The 27,061-nt window shown below is 40.2% G+C and overlaps 1 protein-coding gene across 5 annotated transcripts in view; it reads left to right on the forward strand.

The window, feature by feature from the left end:
• PEX5L (peroxisomal biogenesis factor 5 like) overlaps positions 1–27,061 on the forward strand; it is a 266,941-nt gene that overhangs the window by 228,013 nt on the left and 11,867 nt on the right. For all 5 annotated transcript variants that reach the window (XM_049881882.1, XM_049881854.1, XM_049881874.1 and 2 more), the window contains 3 exons: positions 17,791–17,907; positions 20,681–20,824; positions 24,421–24,491. In XM_049881882.1, the coding sequence (XP_049737839.1) occupies positions 17,791–17,907; positions 20,681–20,824; positions 24,421–24,491 (332 nt within the window). The remainder of the gene's footprint in view (positions 1–17,790; positions 17,908–20,680; positions 20,825–24,420; positions 24,492–27,061) is intronic.

Here is a 27,061-nt window from a genome sequence, read left to right on the forward strand (position 1 = left end):
TCCTGTAGGGTCACTATAAGTCAGAATCGACTCGACGGCACTGGTTACTGGGTATACCCAGATGACTTTCAATCTGTTTTTCAGTCTTGACTTCTCCTCAGAAATTGAATATCCAATTGCTTGCTCATACCGCCTACCATTTGAGTGTCCAATATCCATTGTAGACTTAACATGTCCAAACCCAAATTCTTGATTTCCTACCCTAAACTTGTCCCTACCCCAGTTTAGTAATAGCACCACATCCATCCTTTCCCTAAATCCTCACGGCCAATCCAGCAGAAAGCCCTGTTGGAACAACCTCCAGACCAAAGGAATTCAACCATGTCTATCATCTCTCCTCCTCAAATCTTACTCCATACCACCTGCATTCCTGACCCCAGCTCTGCCACAGCTCCCAGTCTTTTTCCCAATGTCTGCGCCCTACACGTCACTCCACAACCTCTTCTCAAAAAGGTACATGAGATGCATTACTTCCCTGCAAGTTCTTACTTGTGATCCACAGGACATGATCTGACCCCTGCTGTCATCTTCTTTCACCCTTCTCCCCCAGGATTTTCCAGCCACACCAGCCTTTCCGCCCCTTCATCCTTCCAAGCTCATTCCCATCTCCATGTTCTCTGCCTGGAATACTCTTCACATGATTTAGGTCCAAGCTCAAATGTCATCTTCTTTGAGATGTCTTTCTTGAGCACCTTTTCTAAAAGAAGCCATCCACAATTATCCTGTATGATTATTTATTTATAGTGCCAATAACTATCAGTAATTGTGCTATTCATTTGTTTATGTATTTTTTTTTATTATATTTTTTCCATAGACTGGAAACTCCATGAGAGCAGGGACTTTGTCTTGTTCACTGTGGTATTTCCACTTCCTGGAACAGTGCCCAGCATAGAGGCCTACATTAATCAAAAAAATTACACAGATCCATAATCACAAACTGTGTTAGATGCAAATGAAGGAAAAGTATATGAGCTAGGTGAGTTTACATGGCATTGAAAAGTAGAATCCAGCCTTCTGCGAATGTACCAAATAATCCCTTTATTTCTTCTCTTCAGTATAAGACATTAGCTTAATAGCTACAGTTGTTGAAGATTTAATTGTCTAGGAGTCATTTGGACATTTCTACCCTATTTCTTTTGGGAGAATTTGACCAAGTATCAATGTTTATGACTTCGTAATCTAGCAGTAGAGACTGCAAAATCTTGACTGAGGGGTATTTTCCCACTCATATCTTTAATGTAATTTTTAGCAAAGGAACACAGTCACTATTATTTGTCACCATTTGAAAAACATGGTGTTGACTCAGTGTATTCAAAGAAAAACAGTACAAAGGCTTAGGAACAATTAAGTCTTTACTCAAAAGCTTTTAATTTACATCAATTCATTTTTAATCCATACCTAATCTTGTAAATAATTTTGAATCATCCTCCTTGTAATTTTTTCTGAATCTCTTCACTTAGCGTCAAATCCTTACCTCAAGCCAAACAGAAAGAAAAAGCAGTCATGATGCATCATAACACATCTATCACTTATGTGAATTATTCTCACCTCTTCCTACCAGAAAGAGGAGATTTTCCCTATTCAAAGGAGAAGGCTTCCTCTCTCAACCAGATTATCAGATTCTAGGTGTTTGCTGATTAGCTTGGAGACTGTGGTCTCCATAACAACCAATACTTTTAACGGCCTGCCTTGGAAAACTTTTTCTTCTTAAAAGCCTGTCATTAGAGAAAAAGCTACATCAGAACATTAAGGGGGGAAAAAGCTTTAAAATATATAACTGTTTTCTTCTTAGGTGGATCAATAGATTGGTAAAACTATTTTTCAAATCCCTTGTTTCAAGGCATTTGCTCTCACCCTGTTGTGCTATACCTGTAACCAATCAGTTGCTGTTGAGTCAGCTCTGACTGGTGGTGACCCCATGCATGTCAGTGTGTAACTGGGCTTCATAGGGTTTTCAATGGCTGACGTTTTGTAAGTAGATTGCCAGGCCTTTCTTCCAAGGCACCTCTGGTCAGACTCAAACCTCCAAGCTTTCATTTGGCTGCCAAGTATATTAACCATTTGCACCACCCAGGAACTCTAATTTGTCTATACGGAAGAGCAGTATGTAATTTTTTAAGTTAAAAGCATTTTATCAAAAAGTATCAACCCAAATACAAATACCTAAATAAATCAAAAGTCCTTGTCCTCTTGTATTTTGAATGTTTCAGGAAGTCTCTGTGTACACGCTCTTAACACCCACTTCTGTCTAGTTTTAAAGATTTGAGTGATGCCGAATTTAAACCTGCTTCAGTCCTTCTGTTCCCTGTTGGTAGGCTCTGAGGAGTTCTCCATATGAAAACAGTGTGTTTATAGTTTATTTTCATTAAATACTTAGTTAAAATGTGGGACTCCAATTATCCTGGAAAACAATCTTTTAATTATTCAAATGTCATGACAGCATAGCTTAGATGCAACCATTGACCTTTACATTCCTCTGGAGTCAGCAATGTTCTTCGGAGTCGAGGTATCCTTTAAAAAAATAAATCACAAACTCTATCTTCAAAAAGAAAAACCCCTAGTGCTGTTTTGTCCTCACAGGACTTCACCAAGGGCTTTTTTGTTCTCTGCTAGTTAGCAGCATCCATTATTGGCTAATCTATCATCTCACGTCCCTGTGGACTCACAAAGTTTACAAGTAATTTTATCAAAATAGTGATAATAACAATGCAGCCTGACTCTAGTATAAGTATTTACAGTTTACAGAAATTTTCCCAAATATTTGAAAATAAAAAAGGTTTCATGAAATTCTTTTTAGATGACCGTGACTCCCTTGAGATCAGGAACTATCTTTTTTAGCTTCATAGCCCAAGAACACAGCACACCTAGAGCCTAGGGTTTAATACATATCAAATTTATTTGAGCTACCAGAAACCAAAACCAAACCCAATTTCTACTCATAGCAACCCCAGAGAGTTTCCAAAGCTGTAAATCTCTACGGAAGCAGACCTCAACATCTTTCTCCCTAGGAGCTGCTAGTGGTTTCGAACCACCGACCTTTCGGTTATCAGTTGATCGCTTTAACCACCTTGCCACCAGAGCTACACTACCTATTATTCTCTGCCTGTTTTCCTATGGATAAACTTTTTTTAACCAGTTTTTTAAGAGCCAAACTTGCCAAGAAAATATATCCTTTCTTCTAGATCCTAAGAAATCATTTCAAATGAGGTGTAGTTCCCAAGCATGAGCTACAGAGAGCCCAGAGACCACTGGACATCCACCAAATTCTGTCTGGATTGGCCCAATGCTGATGGGGTATAAAAGCACCCACAGGGCCAGACCTACATGCAAATCTTAACTCTGCACTGATGAGCAACTTTGCCTTGGGCAAGTTATTTAATCTTTGTGACATTGGTTCCTCATTTATAAAAATAGAAATAAGCCCATTTTGGGCATTAAATGGTAGGGTGTGAGAAAGCTCAGGTAACCATTCGTTCAACCAGTATTGCTGAGCACCTATCTATCAGGCCCCAAGTATCTTTCCTTAGGGATAAAATGTTAGCTTGGCTACCTTTTCATTCAATGAACAGAACTTGAGAGCAAACCCTAATTTAATTGACTTTAATCCTTCTGTTCCCTGCCATCTGAACCTCTGACAGGGCAAGAGCAGAAGAGAAATCCATGCTACCTCCTACTGCCCATCCAAACCCCATTTGGGAGCTAGAGTTTTTTCTTAATCTTATTGTGCAAATTATATATAATTGCACAATATTATTTTTATTATTGTGCAAATTATGTATAACATAAAATTTGCCACTTGAACCACTTTTAAGTGTACAATTCAGTCATGTTAATTATAGTCATAATGTTGTGTAATCATCACCACCATCTATTTCCGGAACTTTTTCATCACCCGAAACAGAAACTCTGTACCCATTGAGCAGTAACCGCCAGTTACCCCGGAGTTCACTCTGACTCTTGGTGACCCCGTGTGTGTCGGAGGAGAACCATACTCCATAGGGTTTTCAGTGGGTGAGTTTTTGGAAATACATCACCACGTCTTTCTTCCCAGGCGCCTCTGGATGGACTCGAACTTCCAGCCTTTCAGTTAGCAGCCTATCACATTAGCCGTTTGCACCCAACGACTCCCAGTTAAGCAATAACTCCTTTTTCTCTCCCCCCAGCCTCTGGTGACCTCTAATCTACTTCCTGTCTCTATGCATTTGCCTGTTCTAGGTGTTTCCTAGAAGTGGAATCATACAGCACTTTCCCTTTGTGACAGACTTATTTTACTAAGTGTCATGTTTTCAGGGTTCCTCCATGTCATAGCATGTATCAGAACTTTGTTTCTCCTGATGGCTGAACAATACTTCATTGTATGGGTAAACCACATTTTGTTTATTCATTCATCTGTTGATGGGCACTGGGTGTGTCCAACTTTTGGATACTGTGAATAATGGTGCAATGAACATTGGTGTACAAGTATCTGTTTGAGTCCCTGCTTTCAGTTTTTTAAATATATACCTAGGAGTGGAATGGCTGGGTCACATGGTAGCTTTGAGTTTTGAGGAACCACCAAATGTTTCCCACAGTGGCTATATTATCTTACATTCCCACCTGTAGAGCACAAAATTTCCAATTTCTCCACATGCTCTCCAATACTTGTTATTTTCTGACTTTTGATAATAGCCACCCTAGCAGGTGTGAAGTGATAATCTTATTGTGGTTTGTGAGCTAGTTTTATCTTAGCCCCTGACTGAAATTACAGGTTGGTCCCATAGCTTTTCCAGTCATTGTAAGGTAATAAAAAGTCCTCCAGACTTTTGACTTGAGATTTGCAGTCTCAAGAACAGTGTCATTTCAATACCTCAAATCCTATCCTCTGTAATAATTACATAAACCTTCCATATTCACACTTAACTTAGAGCTTCTCCCCTCCCCAAAGCTCCTTTAGGCCTGATCCTCTGTAGTGGGAAAGTGCCAGATTGACCTTATCTCCTGGTTCCACTTCCTTCCCCTCTGCTCACTTGTCACCATTCTGACCCCTCCCTGTGGGCCCCAGGAGCATTGAGCAGTAGGGGCAGGAGCCCAGCCTTGTGTGGCAGGTACAGTCATGACCTGGCATAGGTGCTGTCTGGGATTGGGAATCTTTAACAAGAGCATATTCTCTCGGGTTCTGCTTCTGTAGGTCTCTCAGACATTCCTGTTAGGAATATCCAACTGCAGTTCCAGTAAAAATGACACCAGTCCTCACCGTTCCAGGAAGTCATCTTGGGTGGAAAGCAATATAGCCCCAGGGTATCTCGCTCCTTGGTGGCCCCACCCTAGTCTATGAGAAATGCGGTGCTTCACTATTCTCTTCATAGAAATGCTCTCCCCTGGTCCCTTCAATTTTAACCTTTTTGTAAGGGTTAGAAATGCTCCTTAGAAGCAAGGATGGTGAGACTATCTTACACGCTTTGGACATGTTGTCAGGAGGGATCAGTCCCTGGAGAAGGACATCATGCTTGGTAAAGTACAGAGTCAGTGGAAAACAGGAAGACCCTCAACGAGATGGATTGACACAGTGGCTGTAACAATGGACTCAAGAATAACAACGATTGGGAGCATGACACAGGACCAGGCAGTGTTTCATTATGTGGTACATGGGGTCACTATGAATCGGAACCAACTTGACGACACCTAACAACAGCATAAGGGTTAGAGGCTGAACCAAACCAAACCAAAGCCAGTGCCATTGAGTCGATTCCAACTCATAGCAACCCTATAGGACAGGGTAGAACTGCCCCATAGAGCTTCCAGGGAGTGCCTGGCAGATTCGAACTGCCGACCCTTTGGTTAGCAGCCATAGCACTTAACCACTATGCCACCAGGGCTTCCAGAGGCTGAATGATTAAAAAAAAAAAAAAAACTATGTATACCCATATATACATACATATAAGGAGCCCTGGTTGCACAGTGGCTGCTAACTGAAAGGTTTACGATTTGAACCCACCAGCTACCCATAGGAGAAAGATGTGGCAATCTGGTTCCATAAAGATTACAGCCTCGGAAATCCTATGGGGCAGTTCTACTCTGTCCTATAGGGTTACTATGAGTTGGAATTGACTCAAAGACAGCGGTTTGGTTTTTTTGGTATATATACATTTTTTTAAACTATTTCTTCTGCGAGTCCCTCATAGGTAGTCAGGCATTCACCGTTTCATTCTTTCGAAACCACAGTCAAAACTTAGATTGAAAGAGTCCCATTTTAACGTTCTGGTATAGTCTCCATTTCTGATAGAAAAAAGGCTGAGAGCAGTACTAGTGACCTTGTATTTCTAAACAGAATGAGCTCATTTTGTCTGAGAACATTAAGTGACAAGAGACAAGCAAAAGGGCTCTGTTCTGCTCTTTTCTCCAACCAAGATATTTGCTAAGCAACAGCATTGATCGATTCAAGTGAAGGACAGGGCAGCAATGCAGAGAGGGACCAGTAGGAGCAAGGTTGCCTTACAAGAGTAGGAAGTAGGAGATGTGGGTTTCTGGCCCTGGTTCTGTCATTAACTAGCTAGTGACCTTGGACAAGTTACCTTAATCTCTGAGTTTGTGCATCTGTGAAATGTTGGATCGTCTTGAAGATCAAATAAGTTAAAAGACTCAAAAGCTCTTTAAAAGCTCTACATATTCAAGGTGACAGAATTGTTGCTCTTAGTGAGAGGCAGTGCAGTTCTGTCACTGAAGCCTCTTATTACTTCATTTTAAAATCTCTGTTTCACCCTTTTCTCTCAGTCACACTGGTCTAAACACAGATTACTGCAACAGCCTCCTAACTTGTCTCTCTTCTGCCCCAACCTCCACAACTTACCCCTATGGAATGGGGTTAGACTAGCTGTTCCTAAGGCCTCTTCCCACTTATTGTGATGCTAGGATTCAAGGAGACAATAAACAGGAAAAAAACATGGCTGTTCCTCTCCCCACCCATTCCCATCCTTAGCTTTGGCTAAGATTCAAATAAGGCATTTAGTTTAACAGTTAAAGATTGGGTAGCTATTTAGGTAGGTAGGTAGGTAGGTAGGTAGGTAGGTAGGTAGGTAGGTAGGTAGGTAGGTAGGTAGGTAGGTAGGTAGGTAGGTAGGTGGTAGGTAGGTAGAAAATTGAGTGAAGAAAATACTAGTTATCAAAAGTTTGGTGGTTCGAACCCACCCAGAGACACCTTGGAAGACAAGCCTGGTGATCTGCTTCTGAAAGGTCACAGCCTTGAAAACCCTGTGGAGCAATTCTGCTCAGCACACACGGTCACCGTGAGTTGGCATCGACTTGACAGCAACTAACAACAGCAAAAAATGGAAATTAGGATTTTTCCTAGTTTCAATGACTCACAAACACTCTAAAATAGTTGTCTGTCGTTACAGTTTATGTCATCTTTCTCATCTCACTTGCTCGCAATCCTGGCAATCTGGCTTCCACACCTATTTCACTGAATTTGCTCTAGCCAAATCATCACATTTCTATTACTGTTACCTCTCATAGGCGTGCTTCCGTCTAATTTAGACTCTCAGCAGCATTTGGCACTGTTAAACACTCCCTGCACTTAATGGTTCTCTTCCGTGGGATGTTCTGACCCAATGCTCTTCTTCCTCAAGTCAGTTCTTCCTCCTCTGCCCATTTCTTGTTGCTGGTGCTCTTCGGAGTGCAACACCACTCTCCTCTCCTAAAACTCTCGGTGCTTGACTGTATCCCATCCTGTGAGTCCAGTCCCCATCCACATGCTGATGACTTCAGTATCCATATCTCTGGCCCCAGTTTTCCTCCTGAAACCACACCCACAGAGCCGTCAGCCTACTGAGCATCTATGCTTGAATATACCAGAAGCACCCTAGACTGACAGACAGATCAAGGACTGAGCTCGTCATCAGAACCCTGCTTCACCTTGTCTGTCCCCCACCTCAGGGGACAGAATCACCCAAGCCAGAAGTCTCACACTCTCTCTTGATTTCTCCCAAATCTAATAAAACGCCAAGTTCTGTTCATTCTACTGTCTAAATATCTCTCAAATTCATCCATTTCTTTCTATCTCCACTGCCAACAAGCTACTCTGCCATTATTATCTCTTATCCAGGTGACTGTAACAGCCTCCTTACTGATCTCTCTGCCTCCATTCTCCTCACTTCAGCCAGAGTAATCTCTCTAATACACAGATCTGAGTATTAACTTCCCACTTGTCCTTAGATTATTAAAGTTGGAACTCATTAACCTAGCTTTAGAAGGTCCTTCATGATCTTGTTTGTTCTTCCCTCCACATCCTCAACTCTAACTCCCTCTGCCTGATGTCTACACAGGTATTGCTATAAATTAACATTGGTTCCCAGGCCATGTAATCTTCCTCTTAGCTTTTGCATATGCCATTCTTCCTTGCAGAATGTTCTTTCCTCACACTGTTACCAGGCTAGTTCCTATGTGTCCTTACCGCCTCAGTTGACTTATCACCTCTTCCAGGAAGACCTTTAAACTCTAAGTCTGGGTTGGGATTCCCTCGTCTTTGCTCACAGAGAACATTTACTTCCCTGTCACAGCACTTAAAGTACCGTATTGTGTCTGCCTATGCCCCCGCGACTGTACTTCCAAAGGCAGGAGCGGCATCTGTCTTGTTCATTGCTATATCCCGGGTAACTAGAACATTGCCTGCCAATGCAGGCTCATTGATTATGTTTGCTGATGAGTGAATCCAATGTATAAATATGTAATAAATTTTTTAGAGATGCTACCCTTCAAATTTTATGAAATACCCCAATAAAAGAGGTTCTGCATAAATTTTTTCTGGTCTCATGACAAAGGAGGCAGTCGTTCATGGAGACAGTTAACCATGCGTTCCATTTCCTCTTCCTATTCCTGACTCTTCTTCCTTTGTTGCTCCAGGCGAATACAGACCAGTTATAGTCCCCTGGATGACCGCTCATAATGGCCGGTTTTCCAAGGCATCTGTGGGTAGACTTTAACCTCCAACCATCTGTTAGCTGCCAAGCACATTAATTATTTGTACCACCCAGGAACTCCTGCTGTTAGATAACTGAAAGTAGGGGAATGTCAGTCCACCCATAGGCCCCTCTCCACATTTTCTGGTTCTGTGGAAAAGAATGTTCGGCAGTGGATTTTCTCCCAGGCCAGTGGAGTCTCTGGTCTGGCATCCTATCAGGCCTCTCTTCCTCTGTGTTTTGATAGTGGAAATAAGGCAGCTGGGACTAAGTAGCCATATCCAATGCCTAGTATCCTTGGCAGAGAAAATATTTCAGTAGTTCTGTCCAAAATTAGTCCTCAAGGACCAGTAAACTAATACACAAGGAGCATGTGTGGTGATTTTGGCCATCTGGAGATTTTTTTTAAGGCATTTGTGGGTGTAACAGAAACTACCTACCTTCACAGTAGCCAAGAACAGCTGAGGTTAGCTCAAGGTAACATGAACACGTTCACCTCGCCAGGTACCCCTACCACCAGATCCAGGGCCGATGAGCTCCTGGCAGCTTTCCAGAATCTTTGCCTTGCTGCCAAGTCAGCCAGTTTGATTTCAGTGTTAAAGAAAGCAGCTACAACCATTTTCCTTCCCCAGACTCTCAGAAGATAACTAAGTGGATCTAGGCCTGTCTTCAGTTAGTCAACCCTCGTCACAATCCGGCAGTCACAAAGAAAAAGGGGGGTCAGAGCATCAGTACCATATGATCAATGAGTGATTTTTCTTATCTGACTTTTTCTGCCTAAGTGACTGAACCAGTTTTTTTCTCTTTAAATAGCCCCAAATAATGGGGTAAGCAAAGTACAGTGTCTACTTGAGTAATCCGATATAGCAAATTTAAATTCTTCATTACCAAGAAAAATGTTGCAAAGGAAACTGCTTTTAAACTGATCCCTCTGGTGGCCTTTCAAAGGGAAGGGGAGGAGGGAAAGAACCTATTTAAATGCCTGAATATCCTAAGATGGCTGTAAACTGTAGCTCTCAACAATCCCTGAATGGGCACTTTCTATTCTCCAAGCCAAGTGTTCTACGTTCATTTCACTTAGTGCTCACAACAGCCCTGCCACATGAGTGTTATTCCCATTTTAAGATGGGGAAATGGGAACATAGATTCAGTAACTTGTTCAAGGTCGCACAACCATTACGTGGAGAGCTGGGATTCTAACTCCGTCTAATTCCAAAACTCTGGCTCTTAAGCGCTGTTCCCATGGCAGGCAATGTTTGGATGCTATTAGTTTTGCAGGCCCTCAACCAACCATACCTAACCAACCTGACCTAACCTAACCTAACCATACCTAACCTAACCTAACCATACCTAACCTAACCTAATCTAACCATACCTAACCTAACCTAACCTAACCTGTAGCCATCGAGTCCATTCGACTTATAGTAACCCTAAAGGACACAGTAGATCTGCCCCATAGGGTTTCCAAGGAGCAGCTAGTGGATTCCAACTGCCAGTGTTAGTTTGGCAGAATTTGTTGGTCACTAGAAAATAACTCCTTTTTCAAAGATTTTCTCTTAAGTTATTTTAAAAGCAACAACAATAATGAAAATCAAAGAGTCAAGAAAGGGGAGGTCAGGAGCTAGCCAGAAATCCCACTATACTAAATTATCTGTTTTCATTTTTCCTTCCAGTCTTTGTCCATTCGTAATTATAGGTAGTATATGTAGTTTCAAAGGCCATTTTAAATGACTAGTTAGTTTTGAAGAGATAAACACATCCAATGAGTTGTCTTCTCAAAAACATACAAGAGTGCTTTTTTTTTAAGTCTTCCCTCTGCATTCTGCTTTTCATTTCCTTTTTTTTAACAAAAATAACAAAATCTTGAAGAATTCTGATTCACACAGCAGATGTGAAGATAAGAGAACCTGTTGGCTAGTTGGAGACAAGATTTACTAGAAACAATTGACCGCACAAAGCCTTACTCCGCACATATTGTCTCCAACCCTCCAATTGTGTGCCTTTTAATAGCAGTTCTTTGTTGTAAATAAATACACTACCACTCATGCCACAAACACAGACATGGAAACCAAACCGACTGCTGTTGAGTCGTTTCTGACTCATAGCAACCCTGTAGAATGGAATAGAACTGCCCCGTAGAGTTTCCAAGGAGCGCCTGGCAGATTTGAACTGCTGATCTTTTGGTTAGCAGCCATAGCACTTAACCTTTACGCCACCAGGGTTTCCAACACAGACATAATCATGTGAAATTCCTCCTCTGCAAAGTCATTGGCTACTAATGAATTTGCTGAAAGTTCCCTCAAAAGTGACCCCTTCCCTCTTAAACAACAGGTTTTGCCCTGTCTTTGATACTCCACTTCTCTATGCCCCTTTGCCAGGTGAGGAAGACAAGAAAGGAAAGAACAGAAATCTAAGACAGAGGCCTTAGATTCTCTTGGAAATGACTCTCAATTTCTCTGATATCCTGCTCAAGCCTTGTATTGCAGTGTTTCCTGCCTCCTGTGCTCTTTCTTTCCCTTCCTGTCATTTTCAATTTTTCTTCTACGCGTTTCTGCAGCTAACCTGCTGGCACACAATATAGTTTGGTGAGAGCCACAGTCTCTTTACCCAGGTGCCTGCCAATGTCTGTATGGTGGCCAACTCCATTTGCACAAGGAAGCTTGTCTATCCCAGAGGCAACTGGAAAATTTGTGTTGAGTGCTACTACCAATATTTTTGTTTTCAACATTTCTGAACCACACAGTTTAAATGGTTTGTGGGTGTTGCATCCTCTCTATTCTAGGAAATAGTCTTTTTAACTTACAAGTAATAAAATAATATTAGCTAACATTTCCCTAGCTCTTATGTAAGTTCTAAGCGCTTCACATATGTCATTTCGCTGAATCCTCACAACCACTCTAAGAGAGGTTTTATACATTTTACAGATGAGAAATCTGCATTAAAGGAAGGAAATAAGTTGCCTGAGGTCATGTCACAAGGGGTGTGGCCAGAATTCCACCTGGTCTACCTGATGCCAAACCCCATGTGTTTTCCTCACTACACTGTTTAGTTGGGAAAGGGGGATGCATGGTAGATCCACTTCTTACCTAATTAAAAAAAAAAAAAATAGACACTATTAATTTTGAGTCTTCCTGTTTAACTCAATAAATTAATTTGTTAGTAACTGTGCCTGCAAAGGTGCCCTGGTGGTACAGTGGTTAAGAGCTCGGCTGCTAACCAAAAGGTAAGCAGTTCAAATCCACCAGCTGCTCCTTGTAAACCCTATGGGGCAGTTCTACTCTGTCCTATAGGGTTGCTATGAATCGGAATCAACTCGATGGCAACAAGTTTGGTTTGGTTTGGTGCCTGCAAAGACACTCAAGGTTATAAACCAAAAGCCAAACCAGTTACCATTGAGTGGATTCTGACTCATGGTGACTCCATGTGTTTCTGAGTAGAACTGTGCTTTCGATGGCTGTGATCTTTCAGAAGGAGATCACCAGACCTTTCTTCCAAGGATCTTATCAGTGGATTTGAAATGTCAGTCTTTCAGTTGGTAGCCAAGCACTCAACTGTTTGCACCACCCAGGGACTCTATCAAGGTTGTAAGGGTCAAACTACTGAGTCCTTCTAACAGTGTTCCTCACATTGGTCATTCAGCCTCTGTTTGAAGACTTCTAATGTTGAGGAAGACATCTTTATGAGGAAGAAGGAACATATTTCATTTCCAGACAGCTTTATATTGTATTTGATAAATATCTGTCCCCCTGGCACTGCTCGACTCTCGTCGTCTTCCTGAGCCTTGCTTTACCAGGCTAAACTGATCCTTTAACCAGTCTTATAAGTGGGTTACCCTTATGCCCATGGTCTCTCTTGTTTGAATAGACTCCAGTTTGTCAATGACACCCAGGACTATCAGTGACACCCAGGATAGACTTAAAGACTATCCCATCCTTGATCTGGGTGCTGCATATCTATCATTGCAACCCAAGACTGAATTTGTCCTTTGGGCAGTCACAGGGAATCCTTGACTAACACTGAACTCTTAGTGAACCAGAGAGGTGTTACATCTGCCACTCAGTCGTCCTCCATCAGCCCGGGCTACTGAACCCAGTGTGATGAGGCCCCAGGTGGAGCCACACATAATTTTACTTCAACAAAATTATTTGTTGTAGCAAATGTTTTATCCAAACTTGTCTATTGGTTTTCATTTCTCAGCATGTAAAAGAGGTACTTTCTTTCCTTCTGCATATGTAGTGTTGTTTTGTTGTTGTTTTCTTTAATTTTGATGCATTGACAATCAATGGATGTCTAAAGAGACAAAAAGAAGGCCAGATTCCTCACAGGCAGAATTGGCATTTAATTTCACACTTATTGGTTATCAGTTCTTTTACAAGTTTATCCAGAATTTTTCAAATTGGCAATTACCTTTGACCACAAAACGGAAAATATCTTTAACCCATGAATGACCAAAATAGACTGGTGAGTCAAAATTGATAATATGCTACCATTCCTTAAAATCCCCTGGCTCTTAAAAAAAAAAAAAAAAAAAAGGCTTATTTTCTTATTCTTTATGTCTTATTTGAATTAATATTTAATTTTGTCGTGGTTCTTGTAGAAATTTTCTTTTTCAGTCTTAAAAGAAAAAAGTGAATGAAAATATCAAATATACTTTTAGGAACTAAAATATAACTTTTGGAGATCAGTGAATGGACAAGAAGCTCCGTTCAAAAAACCTGATCCTCCCTCTTTTTTGATTTTCTGAGTCACCCTGAGTAGAGAAAGCAGTTGAGCTACAAATGCACCCAGCCTCACTTTATACATGAGGGAAAATAATGTACAAATGGGTTTAAATGACTTGCATAAGTTCTCAGGGATAATGGCAGCTTCTAGGACGAACCTCTCTTCTTTCAAATCACTGGTAGGGAATACCAATGTGGAGGGAAATCAGAGGCAAGAGATTGCTCTCGTGTGCGGGCATTTGAGAAAACAACATAGACGAATTGAAATTGAAAGGAAGTAACCTTAGTATTATTATTTTTTTAAGCAAAGCTTACTTTCCACCAAAATGACTAGCAATAGAAATAGATGCATTTCAATTGTGGTGTTGGCAAAAAATATTAAATATACCAGGGACTGCCAAAAGAGTGAACAATCAGTCTTAGAAGAAGTATAACCAGAATGCTTCTTAGAAGCAAGGATGGTGAGATACCATCTTGCTTACTTTGGACACATAATTAGGAAAGAGCAATTCCTGGAAAAAGACATCATGTTTAGAAAAGCAGAGGGTGGGTTAAAATGAGGGAAACCATCCATGAAATGGATTGACACAATAACCACAACAGTGGGCTCAAGCATGTCAAAGGTGATGAAAATGGCGCAGGACTGGACAATGTTTCATTCTGTCATACATAAGGTCATCATGAGTCTGAGCTGACTCGAAGACAACTAACAACAATAAAATCAATAGAAATTTTAGGAAAGATGATAGAATGAATTACTATAATTACATCCCATAAAAACAGTGCTATTGGTACATTTCTTTACAGATTGTCCCCGTCCCCCATCCCCAGCACCCACGCAGTTATTGTTGTTTTTCTATCGTTGTGATCATATTACACATCAATGAACATTATAACTTAAGGAAGGTTCCAAGTTGTAATAAGCTATCCATAATATCATTTTAATTGCTAACAATAGTCCATTTAAGAGGATTTGTCACAATTCGCTTCATCTTCCTTCTATTTTTGCACAGTTAGTTGGAAGGGAAAGATTTGAGTGAAGAGAGCGAAAGTATACATAAGAGGCTTAGGGCAGAGCTGCTGGTGGGTTTGAATCTCTGACCATTCGGTTAGCAGCCAGCACTTAACCATTTCGCCACCAGGGCTCCGTATGTATTTATAGCAAATTGAAACACTAAAATACTCATAGCATGTATATCTGAGCTTCGAGGTTGTGGGTGATTTTGTTTCCTTCTTTATATATTCCTCCATGGTACAAAACCACTAATACGAAGACCTACTTTTATTGAGTGTTTACCATTTGTTTTTACCATTTGCTGGATACTACACATGGGTTTTCTCATTTAATCCTCAGAGCTACTAGCCAAATTTGCTGTTCTATCCTTATTTTAATGATTAGGAAAATGAGATCCAAAGAAGTTAAGGGATTTCCAGAACGCCAGTGATGAGGACAGAATTTTTACCTGGGTCCATCTGAGGAGAAAGCTGCTGTTCTTAACTGCCATACTGTATATCCCAAGATTTTCACAAGTGTGTACCATTACGGAAACCCTGGTGGCGCAGTGGTTAAGAGCCACAGCTGCTAACCAAAAGGTCAACAGTTCGAATCCACCAGACCTTCCTTGGAAACCCTGTGGGGCAGTTCTACTCTGTCCTTTAGGGTTGCTATGAGTTGGAATCGACTCGACAGCAATGGGCTTGGTTTTTGATTTGTGTACCATTATTATAATAAGAAAGCTATTTTTTAAAAAAAACAAACATAAGTTGCAGACAATAGTCAGCTCATTTCAGGTATAAGTGGATGATTTGTTACCTGTAGAGAAAAAAAAAAAAAATTCTACCAAAATCCCAGAACAGCTAATAAAATCAATTAAAAAAAAAAATTCATTACTCACTTCTGAGATGTTTAAAATTCAAATATGCTTCAGGTTTCTCTAATATAGATTTAAAATAGAGGAAAAAAACTGTACTAATTGCAGTTATGTGAGTGAAATTTGGATTCCAACTGGATGAAAATTGATTGTGCTAAACATAGTCTTCTGTAATTAAAGAAAAACTATGCCGTGCACTCTAATTAGTTGGCAGTAACTTATTTTCAGTGGTAACAGTAAGTCCTGGTGTAGCTCATTAAATGAGAGCCTGGCAGCCCCACCTCAGCTGAGGTTCTTTCTTCCGCGGAAACCTGGCTGATGCTTCTACGGCTCTAACCTGAAGCTGCAAGAAAAGTGAGGCATCGTTTTGCCACCCAGATGTGCACATTATCAACCCCCCTCATTCGTTCATTCAGAAGACTTGTAACATGCTTTAATTCCCAAGGAACCTCACGAGGAGAACGGAAGGGCCTCAGAAAGGATGTGAAGTCATGGTCACAGCCGCCACCCAGTAGGGGGCTTGGAAAAGCCAGTCAACACAGCAACAATCACATGATAGATTTTTCTTAGTTTCTAGTGCAGACAAGCTGAACCTGTGTCCTTGAAAAGCTATTTTTAAAAATGAGTCCCCCCCAATTTTCTTCAAACTCCTTAGTATCTAAAAATATTCAGGTTGCATGGTATTCAAAAAAGGAAAGGTAATTTATTTTTCTTTTTTGTCATTGCTTTTTAACCTTTTTTATGATGATAAAAGCAATGCATGCTCATCATAAAAATTTCAGAAAGTACAGAAAAGTGTCAAGATGCAGGGGAAAGTCCTCTATCATCCCTTCATTCAAAGACAGATTACCATTAACATGGTAGCAGATTTCCTTCTAATCTCGTATCTAGCCATTGCTCTTACATATCTGAGGCCATTCTATTTGCACAATTTGGCGTTCTGCTATAAAGACCCTGTGAAAAAAAATTTTGAATTTTTCAATAGCACTGGGTTTAACCTTAACCTGGAGACCTATTGGCCGTTCCATGTGCATCGAGCATCTCAGGCACAGATTGTCATGACACCTGCTGCCCTGCTTTGTTGCAGGAAGGCCTCTGCCAAAGGAACAGGACCCATGTCTGTTGTAGGAATTATTGTTTGAAACATCATAAAAGAGGAGAGCAAGACCTACTATTGATTTAGTATGCTTAGATTAAACAGGAAATCCTGGTGGTGTAGTGGTTGAGAGCTACAGGTGGTAACCAGAAGATGGGCAGTTCAAATCCACCAGGTGCTCCTTGAAAACCCCATGGGGCAGTTCTACTCTGACCTATAGGGTTGCTATGAGTCAGAATCAACTCGAAGGCAATGGGTTTGGGTTTTTTTGGTTTATCACTAATCATCTAATTTTACCTACCCAAGTCACTGCCCAGCCAGTCCCAAAGCAGTTGCCCTAATTCCTCATATCCTAGCAGGAATTCCAGGAGAGGCTTCCCTTTCTAAATTGTGCACCTTGTGCCAATACTAGACACTGTTTAAGTAGTAGATTGCTATTTGAATGGTCTTGGTCCTTCAGATGGTAGCTATTTTCTTGCTGGAGAAAGAGCTAATCCACGTCAACACTTAGATCACTGAGTACCCTCTAGAAGCTCTTCAACCATGAGTAACATTGAATGTGGCCAGTGTAAGGACAAGTACAAATGGAAAATATATGGGTAAATTCCCCAGGTGAAAATAGGGGAAGGAGCCCCTCCTCCCTTGCTTCCTCTAGGTTTCACTTGAGATAACCCGTAATTGCAGATTCTTTGTCTTTCTAAAAAAGTATGTAAATGTACCTTCAGGTAATTCTCCTGCACCTTCCTGCTTTTCCTGGAAGGAGATTAGCTAAAACTCAGATGGCCCAGTCCTATCTCCCTCCTGGCCAGAAGGATAAGAAAAATTAACAATTATCTTTAAAATATGAATGTAATGATTGTACCCCCTTACCTATGTAAGAATTAAGATTTCTGTCTTTGCAGTCTCTTTAGTGGATTGCTTGTGATGGATCACATTCTGGTAATGTTTATTCAATAGTAAAACTTTTCTTTCTCTTCTATTTTTTGTGAAGAGGTCTTCTGGGTTGAGAGTAAGTTTTGTTTCTAATAACTTTTCCCCAACACCAGTTTAAACATTTTCTTCATCTCAGAATTCATTTTTATCAACGAGGAAAGCTGTCTCTCTCAGAATAAAACAGATGATGCTGCATGTTGTTAAATCTGTCATTCCTCATTTTTTCTGTCTCCTAGTCAGATACAGAGTTTTGGGATAAGATGCAAGCAGAATGGGAAGAAATGGCTCGAAGGAACTGGATATCTGAGAACCAAGAAGCCCAGAACCAAGTTACAATCTCAGCTAGCGAGAAGGTAGCCATTTATGTTGTTATAAATGCTGACCAGCTTTCTGAATTCTTTAAGATCATATTTGATGGATGAGGCAATAACTGTTTTTATCAAAAATCCAGGAATTAAACAGACAACTTAATTTCAATCTGACCTAGAAGGAATTCTGTTAGATACAACCAATATAATCATCTCATGTGTGAAGGCAGCCAAGCTAGAATGAAATGCTCTCATTTTTGTCAGTGTTGGTTTGGTCAGCCAACTAGAGCTTGGATTCTGAGTGCTGGCCACTTACTGAAGTACTTGACATTGAGGCTGGGCTGTAACAAGATCTGGGCTAACCCCACAAAGCTTTTACCAGTCAGTCACGTGAGTCACACCCACGTGCTAGCAGCAGAAGTGTTATCAGTGGGCAGGGGGGTGAAGTTGGGGCTTAAGGTTCTATTGCACAAGTGGCCATTATGCGGCTTGCAGAGAGACTCATGGAAAAGGTATCCTTTACACAACCAGATTCCCCAGAGTTCCCCCAATAGAAGCCTCAGCAAATGTATGAGTGCTGTGGACTACCAGCCACATTACCCATGAATCCCCAGTTGCTCTGGGATTTATGCTTTTAAAAAGGCTTGAGGTCTGTATTTCAAAAGAATATTATTTGAGGAATAAGTAAAAATGACAGGAAATATACAAAGAAATGTGGAATTTGCTTAAAAATGTATGTATAAGAAAAAATATACATATAAGTTTACATTGTGCTTTTTGTGATGGAGGAATCCTCTATAATATTCCATTCTGGATAACTCCCATGATTTTTACTTCAATCCAGCAGATATTTATTGAGTGTCTAATTTGCACTAGGTAATTTTTTTTTTTTTTTTTTTTTACTGTAGATACAATAATGAATAACCTCTGGTTTTAGGAAATTTGCAGTCTATGTAGTCATTAAAATGTCTGTCTCCTTCCAGTCATTTTCTATGTCTCAGTGGGCTAGACAATCTCATAAAATCAGAGCAATCATTTCATTAAAAATAATTGTCAGTCAGTAAGTCAGTCACAAAAAGACAAATACTGCATAATCCCATCTATATGAAATATCTACAATAGGTGAATGTTTAGAGACCAAAGTTCATTAGTGGTTACCGAGGTGTGAAGAAGAGGGAAAAAGGAGTCATTGCTTAGGTGGGCACTGAGTTTCTATTAAGGGTGACTGAAAAATTTGGAAACGGATAGTGATGATGGTTGTACAACCTGATGAATGTAATTAATGTCACTGAATTATAGACATAAAAAATATTGCATCAATAGATGTTTTGTTATATGCTTACCACAATAATTTTTTTTTTTAAGTAACTGTCCTTTGCATAAAGAAATCAAAGGTAAGTGAAAAGAGAACTTTGATAAGGGTTGTCCAACTGGACTGTCATGCAAACACCTGAGGGTTAGTGGGAGCCCTTAGCCCCTCACACCCCAGCCCCTACATCCTCACCACCACCACACAAGCTGCTTATAACCTGCAACTTTCAATAAGGGGTTTTGTCTTTCTAAGCACCTATGGGGAGCCCTGGTGGTGCAGTGGTTAGGAGCTACGGTGAGCTATGGATGCTAACCAAAAGGTCAGCAGTTTGAATCCACCTTGGAAACCCTTTGGGGGCACTTCTACTCTGTCCTACAGGATCAGATGGCAGTGGTTTTAAGCACCTATGGAGAATGAAGGTCTCTACTCAGCTGTGTTTTAAAACTTTAGTAACATCATAAAATGACTAGCTTCTTTGTATCCATCAAATTAGAAGAATTGTATGATAACCTGTGCTGGTAAGGTTGAAACAGATAATCTTTCATATGCTTCTGGTGAGAGTGTAGACTGGGACAAACTTTCTCAACAATAATTCAACTACATGGATCAAGGGCCTGAGAACAGTTCACACGATAACTTGGACTAATAAATCTCTCCAGATGTCTACCCTAAGGTGCTAATCAAATGCAGACAAAATTTGAGCCTGAGGCTTTCACTGTAGCTTTATTTAAGACAGCAAAAAATTGGAAGTAACCTAAATGTCCTTTAATAGAGGATTGGTTAAATAGATTTTAGCATATCCATATAAATAATTTTATTAACCTAGGAAAATACTCCCAATATAAAACTAAGTGGGACTTAAGCTACAAAATTGTGTATGTAGCATGAACTAATTTAATTTATATGCTCATAGAAAAAATAGTAAAAGATTATTTGTGCATTCTGTATTATTATTTAATTTTTTGAGATAAAGAGAATATCTATAACTTTAAAACATGCATTCTCAATGGGGCAGTATCACTTGCAATGGAGCCAAAGTTGGTTCTTGTGGGAGCATGAAGAAAACCTTAGCCCCCGAAAGGACCACAGTGCATAAACAGACTACAGCATATCTGTGGTATGAACCTGTCAGGGACAGGGGTGGGGAGCACTTAGGAAAATATATCTAAAAAGTCTTCTTGTGGGGGACAGAAGTTTTAAAAAAGTTTGAGAAACAAAATAAATGCATTATTCAGTATTCTAAATATCTTGGGGGGGAATGGTTAAAACAAAAAGAAAGAAATATCAAAAGGAAAACAAACCCCAAAATATTCAAAATGATGTTAGGCTGTGGCATTATGGGTACCTTTGGTCTCTTATTGATGTTATTTTAACTTGTTACAATGAGAATGTGAATACATTCATAATAAGAAACAAGCAGTAATTTCTTAAGAGAACTCACTGAATGTAAGAATGAAGAGATACGTTGATGAGCAGATCACGTATTGGCCCTTCTCTGTGTTGTAGGGATATTACTTTCACACTGAAAACCCCTTCAAGGACTGGCCTGGAGCATTTGAAGAAGGCTTAAAAAGGCTGAAGGAAGGTGACCTGCCAGTCACCATCCTGTTCATGGAGGCAGCGATTCTTCAGGACCCTGGAGATGCAGAGGTGCCCTTCCCCTTCCATTAGTGGCCACGTGAGCTAACAGGGGTTGGGGGGACCAGAGGATGACACCGAGCTCTGCTGGGGGCAGCAATAGCCTTAAGCATTTTAATCAAGTAAAGGTTCCCACAATGATTAGCCTGGTTTAGGATGATATTTGTTTGAAAGTTACAAATAGGTACTTATTTTCTAACCAAACCTGCACTATGTACGGTGTCCCAAAACAGAGGGTGGGTACAAGGACTGGACAATTGAATTTGTCAACCTGGAAGCTCACCAGTGGTTTTCAAGGGGCAGTATATTGTTTTTTTCTGGGTCTAGAGCCATGCCATATATCACTCTTGACTTACTCGACATTTATCAAGCACAAACTAGGTCCCAAGAATTCTGCCAGGCACTGGCTTAAAAATTGAAGGGCTGGAACAATGGAAAAGTTGAAAAGACATATGTATAATCTCTCTGGGGGACGAGTGAATCAATTGATGCAGTGGTGAGGGCTATGTTGGAGTGGTACGGCTCCCACCCAGTCTTTCCCAGGAGAGAGTCCAAACCTGAACTTGAAGACTGAGAGAGGGTTACAAACAACAGAAAAAGCAGCTTTTTTTTTTTTTGTCTTTGGCATGGAGGCCAATGGAGTCAACTTGTTAAAAAGGAACGGTATGTGGGGCAGGTAGAGGGGCATGGAGTCAGGAAGAAGAGGGAAGACGAGAAAGCCGGAGAGGAGGCAATGGTTTGGACTTCATCCTCAGCACTGTGGGAATAACAGAGGACCCTGCTCAGGAGAGAGACATGATTTGATGAACATCTTAGAAGATGCAACTTTTTCCCTAGGCTGGGACAGCAACAAAGAGGTCTTAGTAGAAACCCAGGAAGGCTGTAACAGGATAGGGGTAGGATGAAGCCCTCTTTTTTAGTTTGTGACTAAACTTTAGGGATCATCTTATAAGGAATATTCCCAGAGGAATTTGAAGAAATTTTAGGGATGGGTATATACAATGCTGAGAAGGCAGTGTGGAATAGTGGTTAAGCCTCTAGTCTGCTATCCCCTGTGTGGATTCAAATCCCTGCAGTACCCTGCTGTCTATGTGTGACCTCTAAGTTATTTAAACTGGATAAGCTTTAGTTTTCTCATCTGTAAAATGGAGATCATGAGAATAGTAACTATCTCATTGGGCATTGTGAGGATTACATCAGTTCATAAAGTGCTTAGCTAAGTACCTGGCACGTCAGTATTTAATCTTCATTATTCTTGTTGGTAAAGGAGCCCTAGAGGTGCAAATGGTTAAGTGGCTCGAACCCACCAAGCACCCCACATAAGAAAGACCTTGGAGATCTGCTCCTGTAAAGATTACAGTCCAGAAAACCCTGTGGGGCAGTTCTACATTGCTACATGGGGTCACTATGAGTTGGAATTCACTCATGGCAACTAACAACAACAACAATCATTTTTACTGGTTGCACTTAGCTTGTCTAGAAAGACTCTGAGTACTAGTTAAAATCTCCAGTATCTCGTTAGTCAAATGGTTTACAGAGAAATGAGATTGAACTGAGAGATGGAATTCTAAAACAAAATATTGTAATTTTAAAAAAATACGCATGCATCATTGTAGAAGAGAAAATCACTGTACTAACATAAAACTACATACCACCCCCCCAAAAAAAAATCATGTCGCTTTACATTTATAAATACTATGTGTTTTACAAGATATTTTCATGTATCATTTGCCACAGCAACCCTGGGAGATAAAAGAAATATATGTTGTTATCTCAGATTCATAAATGAGAATATTAGGGCACTTAGTGGATCAAAGCAAGAACCCAGACCTTCCAAATCTGTGGAAAACTCAAGGCTAAGACAATGGATGTTGTATGAACAGTGAAAAATGACACCATGTCCAAAGGCTGGGAAAACATCCCCAGACAAAGACTGCTTCATCAATCTTTTCTTAAGACGCATTCTACAATGTATGGAAGGTGCACTCAATATAGAGGCTACTCCGCGTATATTCGAACGATTAAAAAGAAACACCAATATTCTGGGGGGGGTATAATCAGTATTTTTTTTTTTACTGTTTCAATTTTATTGTGGTAAAATATGTGTAACAAAATATGTGCCATTCTAACAATTTTTAAGTATATGACCCAGTGACATTAATTCCAGTCACCATGTTGGGCAGCCATTACCACTCCCCATTTTCAAATGTTTTCATCACCCTTTACAGAAACTCAGCACCCATTAGGCAAAATTCGCTTTTAAGGGGAAAAAAAAAAAATTGTACTTTCTAAGTAGTATAGCAGTGCAAGTACTTTCTAAAATACTGTCTGGTATGGTAGCCCCTGGCACATGTGGTAATTTAAATTTAAATTAAGAAAAATTAAAACTTTAGTTCCTCAATCACACTTAGCCACATTTCTAGTACTCAACAGCCTTTTGAGTTTGGGCTCCAAAATGAGGTGGAATTCTAAACCCAGAGACGTGGCTAAGCCTTCCACATTGGGTAGTGCCGATACTGAACATTTTTTATGAGTTTGTATGGTATATGTGATAATAACTCCTGAGGGAGAAAGCCAACACAATCATAATGGCTTCTTAAGCCGACTCTGTGTTTTCCTATATTTTTGTCTTAAAGCCTCTACAGCATTGACTCTCAAGACTGGGAGAGTTATGCACTTTCCATATCTTTTTCAAACATTTGTAAATCGCTAGAACTCTGATATAGCCCAAGCCCCTTGCAAATTTGAGAACCACTGTGTGTAATGAGAGGTTTTGCTCTATATTACTCTTGTGAACGTGTGATAATTAGCATTCTCATAAGTATTTAAGTAGAAATTTTCCATATTAAAAAAAAAACTACTTTTGTTCTAGATATGAAAAAAGTTATCTGCTTGAAGATGTTCATCACATTATTTGCAATAGCAAAGGGTTGAACACAACCTTTTGGTTGAGTAAATAATGGGATATTCATTTAACAAAATTAAAAACTAAAAGTAGAAGGATTTTTTAAAAATGTGGAAAAGTGCTTATGATACAATATAAAGTGTAGTCTATAAAATTACACATTATGATTGCATTTTATATGTGTTTTAAACATTTTAACAGTAATTATAACAGTGAACATGCTGTGGGATTTTTGTTTTGTTCTGTTTTCCCTAGTTCCTAAATTTCCTCTAACTGGTTTTCATTTTATCCATTTCATTTCCTTTTGTACATCTTGGGATTCCTTATCATAGGTTTTAGGCTACGTTTCTGGGTTATTTTTCCACTCCTTTCCTCACAAGTGTGTAATTTTATGTATTTATCTTCTAGTTTTAAGGTATCTAATATCATAAAATCTCAGAAACTCAAAAGTTTCCATAACACTGGGTCACAGGAGAGAATCAATACTGTGAGAGTTTGGGAACAATGACCGAAGAACTTGACCCAGAAGTCACAAGAGAGTCTGCATGAAGAAATGGTTGTGACATTTGCCCCTTTTACGTGACTGTCACGTCTGAGTCAGGTCACTCTACATGGGGCCACCTATCAAAGGGAAACAAATCAACTCAAGCATGTGACTACTTCTGCTGCCCCTTCCATCGCTGACATCTGTTGTTTCTTGCAGGCTTGGCAGTTCCTTGGGATAACCCAGGCTGAGAATGAAAATGAGCAAGCGGCTATTGTCGCCCTGCAGAGGTAGACGAGCTAAGTGCAATATTGTGGGCCTGGTGGACGCTTGTTAATGGACTTCTTGTGTTTCAGACTTGCCTTTTGACTTTTATTTAAGTACATTGCAAAGAAACTGACCAGAAAAAGTGCTGAGATGTCACCTATCACTTACATTTAGGTCTGGAAAACAAGAACTTACGAAGAAATAATTCTCCTAAATTGCAGTGTTATGCCTCTCCAGATCAATTGACGTTCATTGGCACCAAAGAATGTGTATGTCAAAAGCAGTCAAAAAATAGACTCATTGAATGAAACAGTTCCTTTTTAACTTTCTAGCCTTTTTCAACATCTAAAACAATAATACTCAAAATAATCATGATGTAATTTAGCTCCTTGTGTCTTTAGTTTCTAAGATAAGGAGCTAAATGAGAAAATCTAGAGGAGAAAGACTAACTCCTGGGCCCCTTACTGAAGGTCCAGGGTACTTTTTTTCCCTTGGGGGTGGTAGGCAGGGAGGGCTAGCATCAGACCTTACTTGACTGGAGCCCCTACTTTCCCTGCATTTTCTTGCAAGTACTTTTAATATAATGCTTTAGGAAGAAATTGTGTATGTGTGTGCATGTGTGTATTATACCCATATGTGTATTTTATATGCACGTGTGTGTATATGTATGTATGTACGTGTGTGTGTGTGTGTGTGTGTATATATCTTAATCCTGGTTTTGGTTTCTTAAAATCTAAGAGTTCTGGGGTTTTGCAATTCTAGAATCCTACATCTCAGGTTTCTTTTTGTGTTTGATGGTGTAGTGGTGCCTGGGGTACTGTCCTGCCTTCAGACCCATTTCCTATACAAAAAAACAAACCAAACCCCTTGCCAGTGAGTCAGTTCCAACTCACAGCGACCCTATAGGGCAGAGTAGAACTGCCCCATACGGTTTCCAAGGTGCACCTTGTGGATTCGAACTTTTGGTTACCAGCCGTAGCTCTTAACCACTACACCACTAGGGTTTCCAGTTTCCTATAGATGAGAGAATTGGAATTAGGGAAAGTAGGACATAACAGAGATAGGACTTAACCCCACTTAACCCAGCTCCAATCTGGAACTCTGAGTTGGCAGTTCTTAACCCTGCTTATACATGTGCAACAGAATCACTTAAAAAAAAGAAATGCCTGGGCCCACCCCCAGAGGTCTTATTTAATTGGTCGGGATGAGATCTAAGCTTCAGTATCTTTTAAAACTCTCTCAAGTATTTCTAACATGCATCCACGGTTGAGAACTTCTCTGGCAGGTGCCAAGAAGTTTCTGGGACATTGGGACCATCCTAGGGAGACACTAAGTACTGTCCAAGGCTTGCTCCTCAAAACATTATCCACAGAACAGCAGCGTCATCTTCACCTGCGGGTTTGTTGGACCTGCACAGCCAGGGCCCCAGCCCAGGCTGACTGTATCAGAATCTGCATCTAACAAGATCCCCAGATGATTTGAGTATGCGCCAAGGTTTGAGGGCCCTGGCTAGAGGCCAGTAGGGTAGCATGAGGAGAAGCAGGAACCTGTGCCTCCTGGAAATGCATCAGTAGTCTGGAAACATGGGAATATCCCCACCCTTTGTGAAACAGTGCTCTGTACAACCTTTCCTCTCTGAATATCCAAGTTCAGTTCAACTCAGTTTGCTTTAGGGCTGGCTACATTTCTAATGGTGGTAATACAGCAGAATTGAAATCAATGGTGTAAAGGGATGAGCCGCATTTTATAGAGCTTACAGTTTAAAAACTGTTAATTAAAATGACCTTAAGAGCTACAACTGCTGACCCAAATGTCGGCAGTTCAAATCCACCAGGCACTCCTCGGAAACTCTATGGGGCAATTCTACTCTGTCCTATAGGGTCGCTATGAGTCAGAATCAATTCGATGGCAACAGGTTTGGTTTTTGGTTTTAACCTGCAGTCATCAGGATGAGTTTTACCTATTCTAAAAACCTATGCTGGAAGTCCTAGCCAGAGCAATTAGGCTAGATAAAGAAATAAAGGGCATCCAGATTGGCAAGGAAGAAGTAAAAGTATCTCTATTTGCAGATGACATGATCTTATACACAGAAAACCCTAAGGAATCCTCCAGAAAACTACTGAAACTAATAGAAGAGTTCAGCAGAGTGTCAGGATATAAGATAAACATACAAAAATCAGGTGGATTCCGCTACACCAACAAAAAGAACATCAAAGAGGAAATCACTAAATCAATGCCATTTCCAGTAGCCCCCAAGAAGATAAAATACTTGGGAATAAATCTCACCAGAGATGTAAAAGACTTATACAAAGAAAACTACAGTACACTTCTGCAAGAAACCAAAAGAGACTTACATAAGTGGAAGAACATACCTTGCTCTTGGCTAGGAAGACTTAACATTATAAAAATGTCTATTCTGCCAAAAGCGATCTATATACTTAATGCAATTCTGATCCAAATCCCAAGGACATTCTTTAATGAGATGGAGAAACAAATCACCAATTTTATATGGAAGGGAAAGAGGCCCCGGAAAAATAAGGCATTACTGAAGAAGAAGAACAAAGTGGGAGGCCTTACTTTACCTGATTTTAGA

This window comes from Elephas maximus, chromosome 1 (genome assembly GCF_024166365.1).
Source record: "Elephas maximus indicus isolate mEleMax1 chromosome 1, mEleMax1 primary haplotype, whole genome shotgun sequence".
NCBI lineage: Eukaryota > Metazoa > Chordata > Mammalia > Proboscidea > Elephantidae > Elephas > Elephas maximus.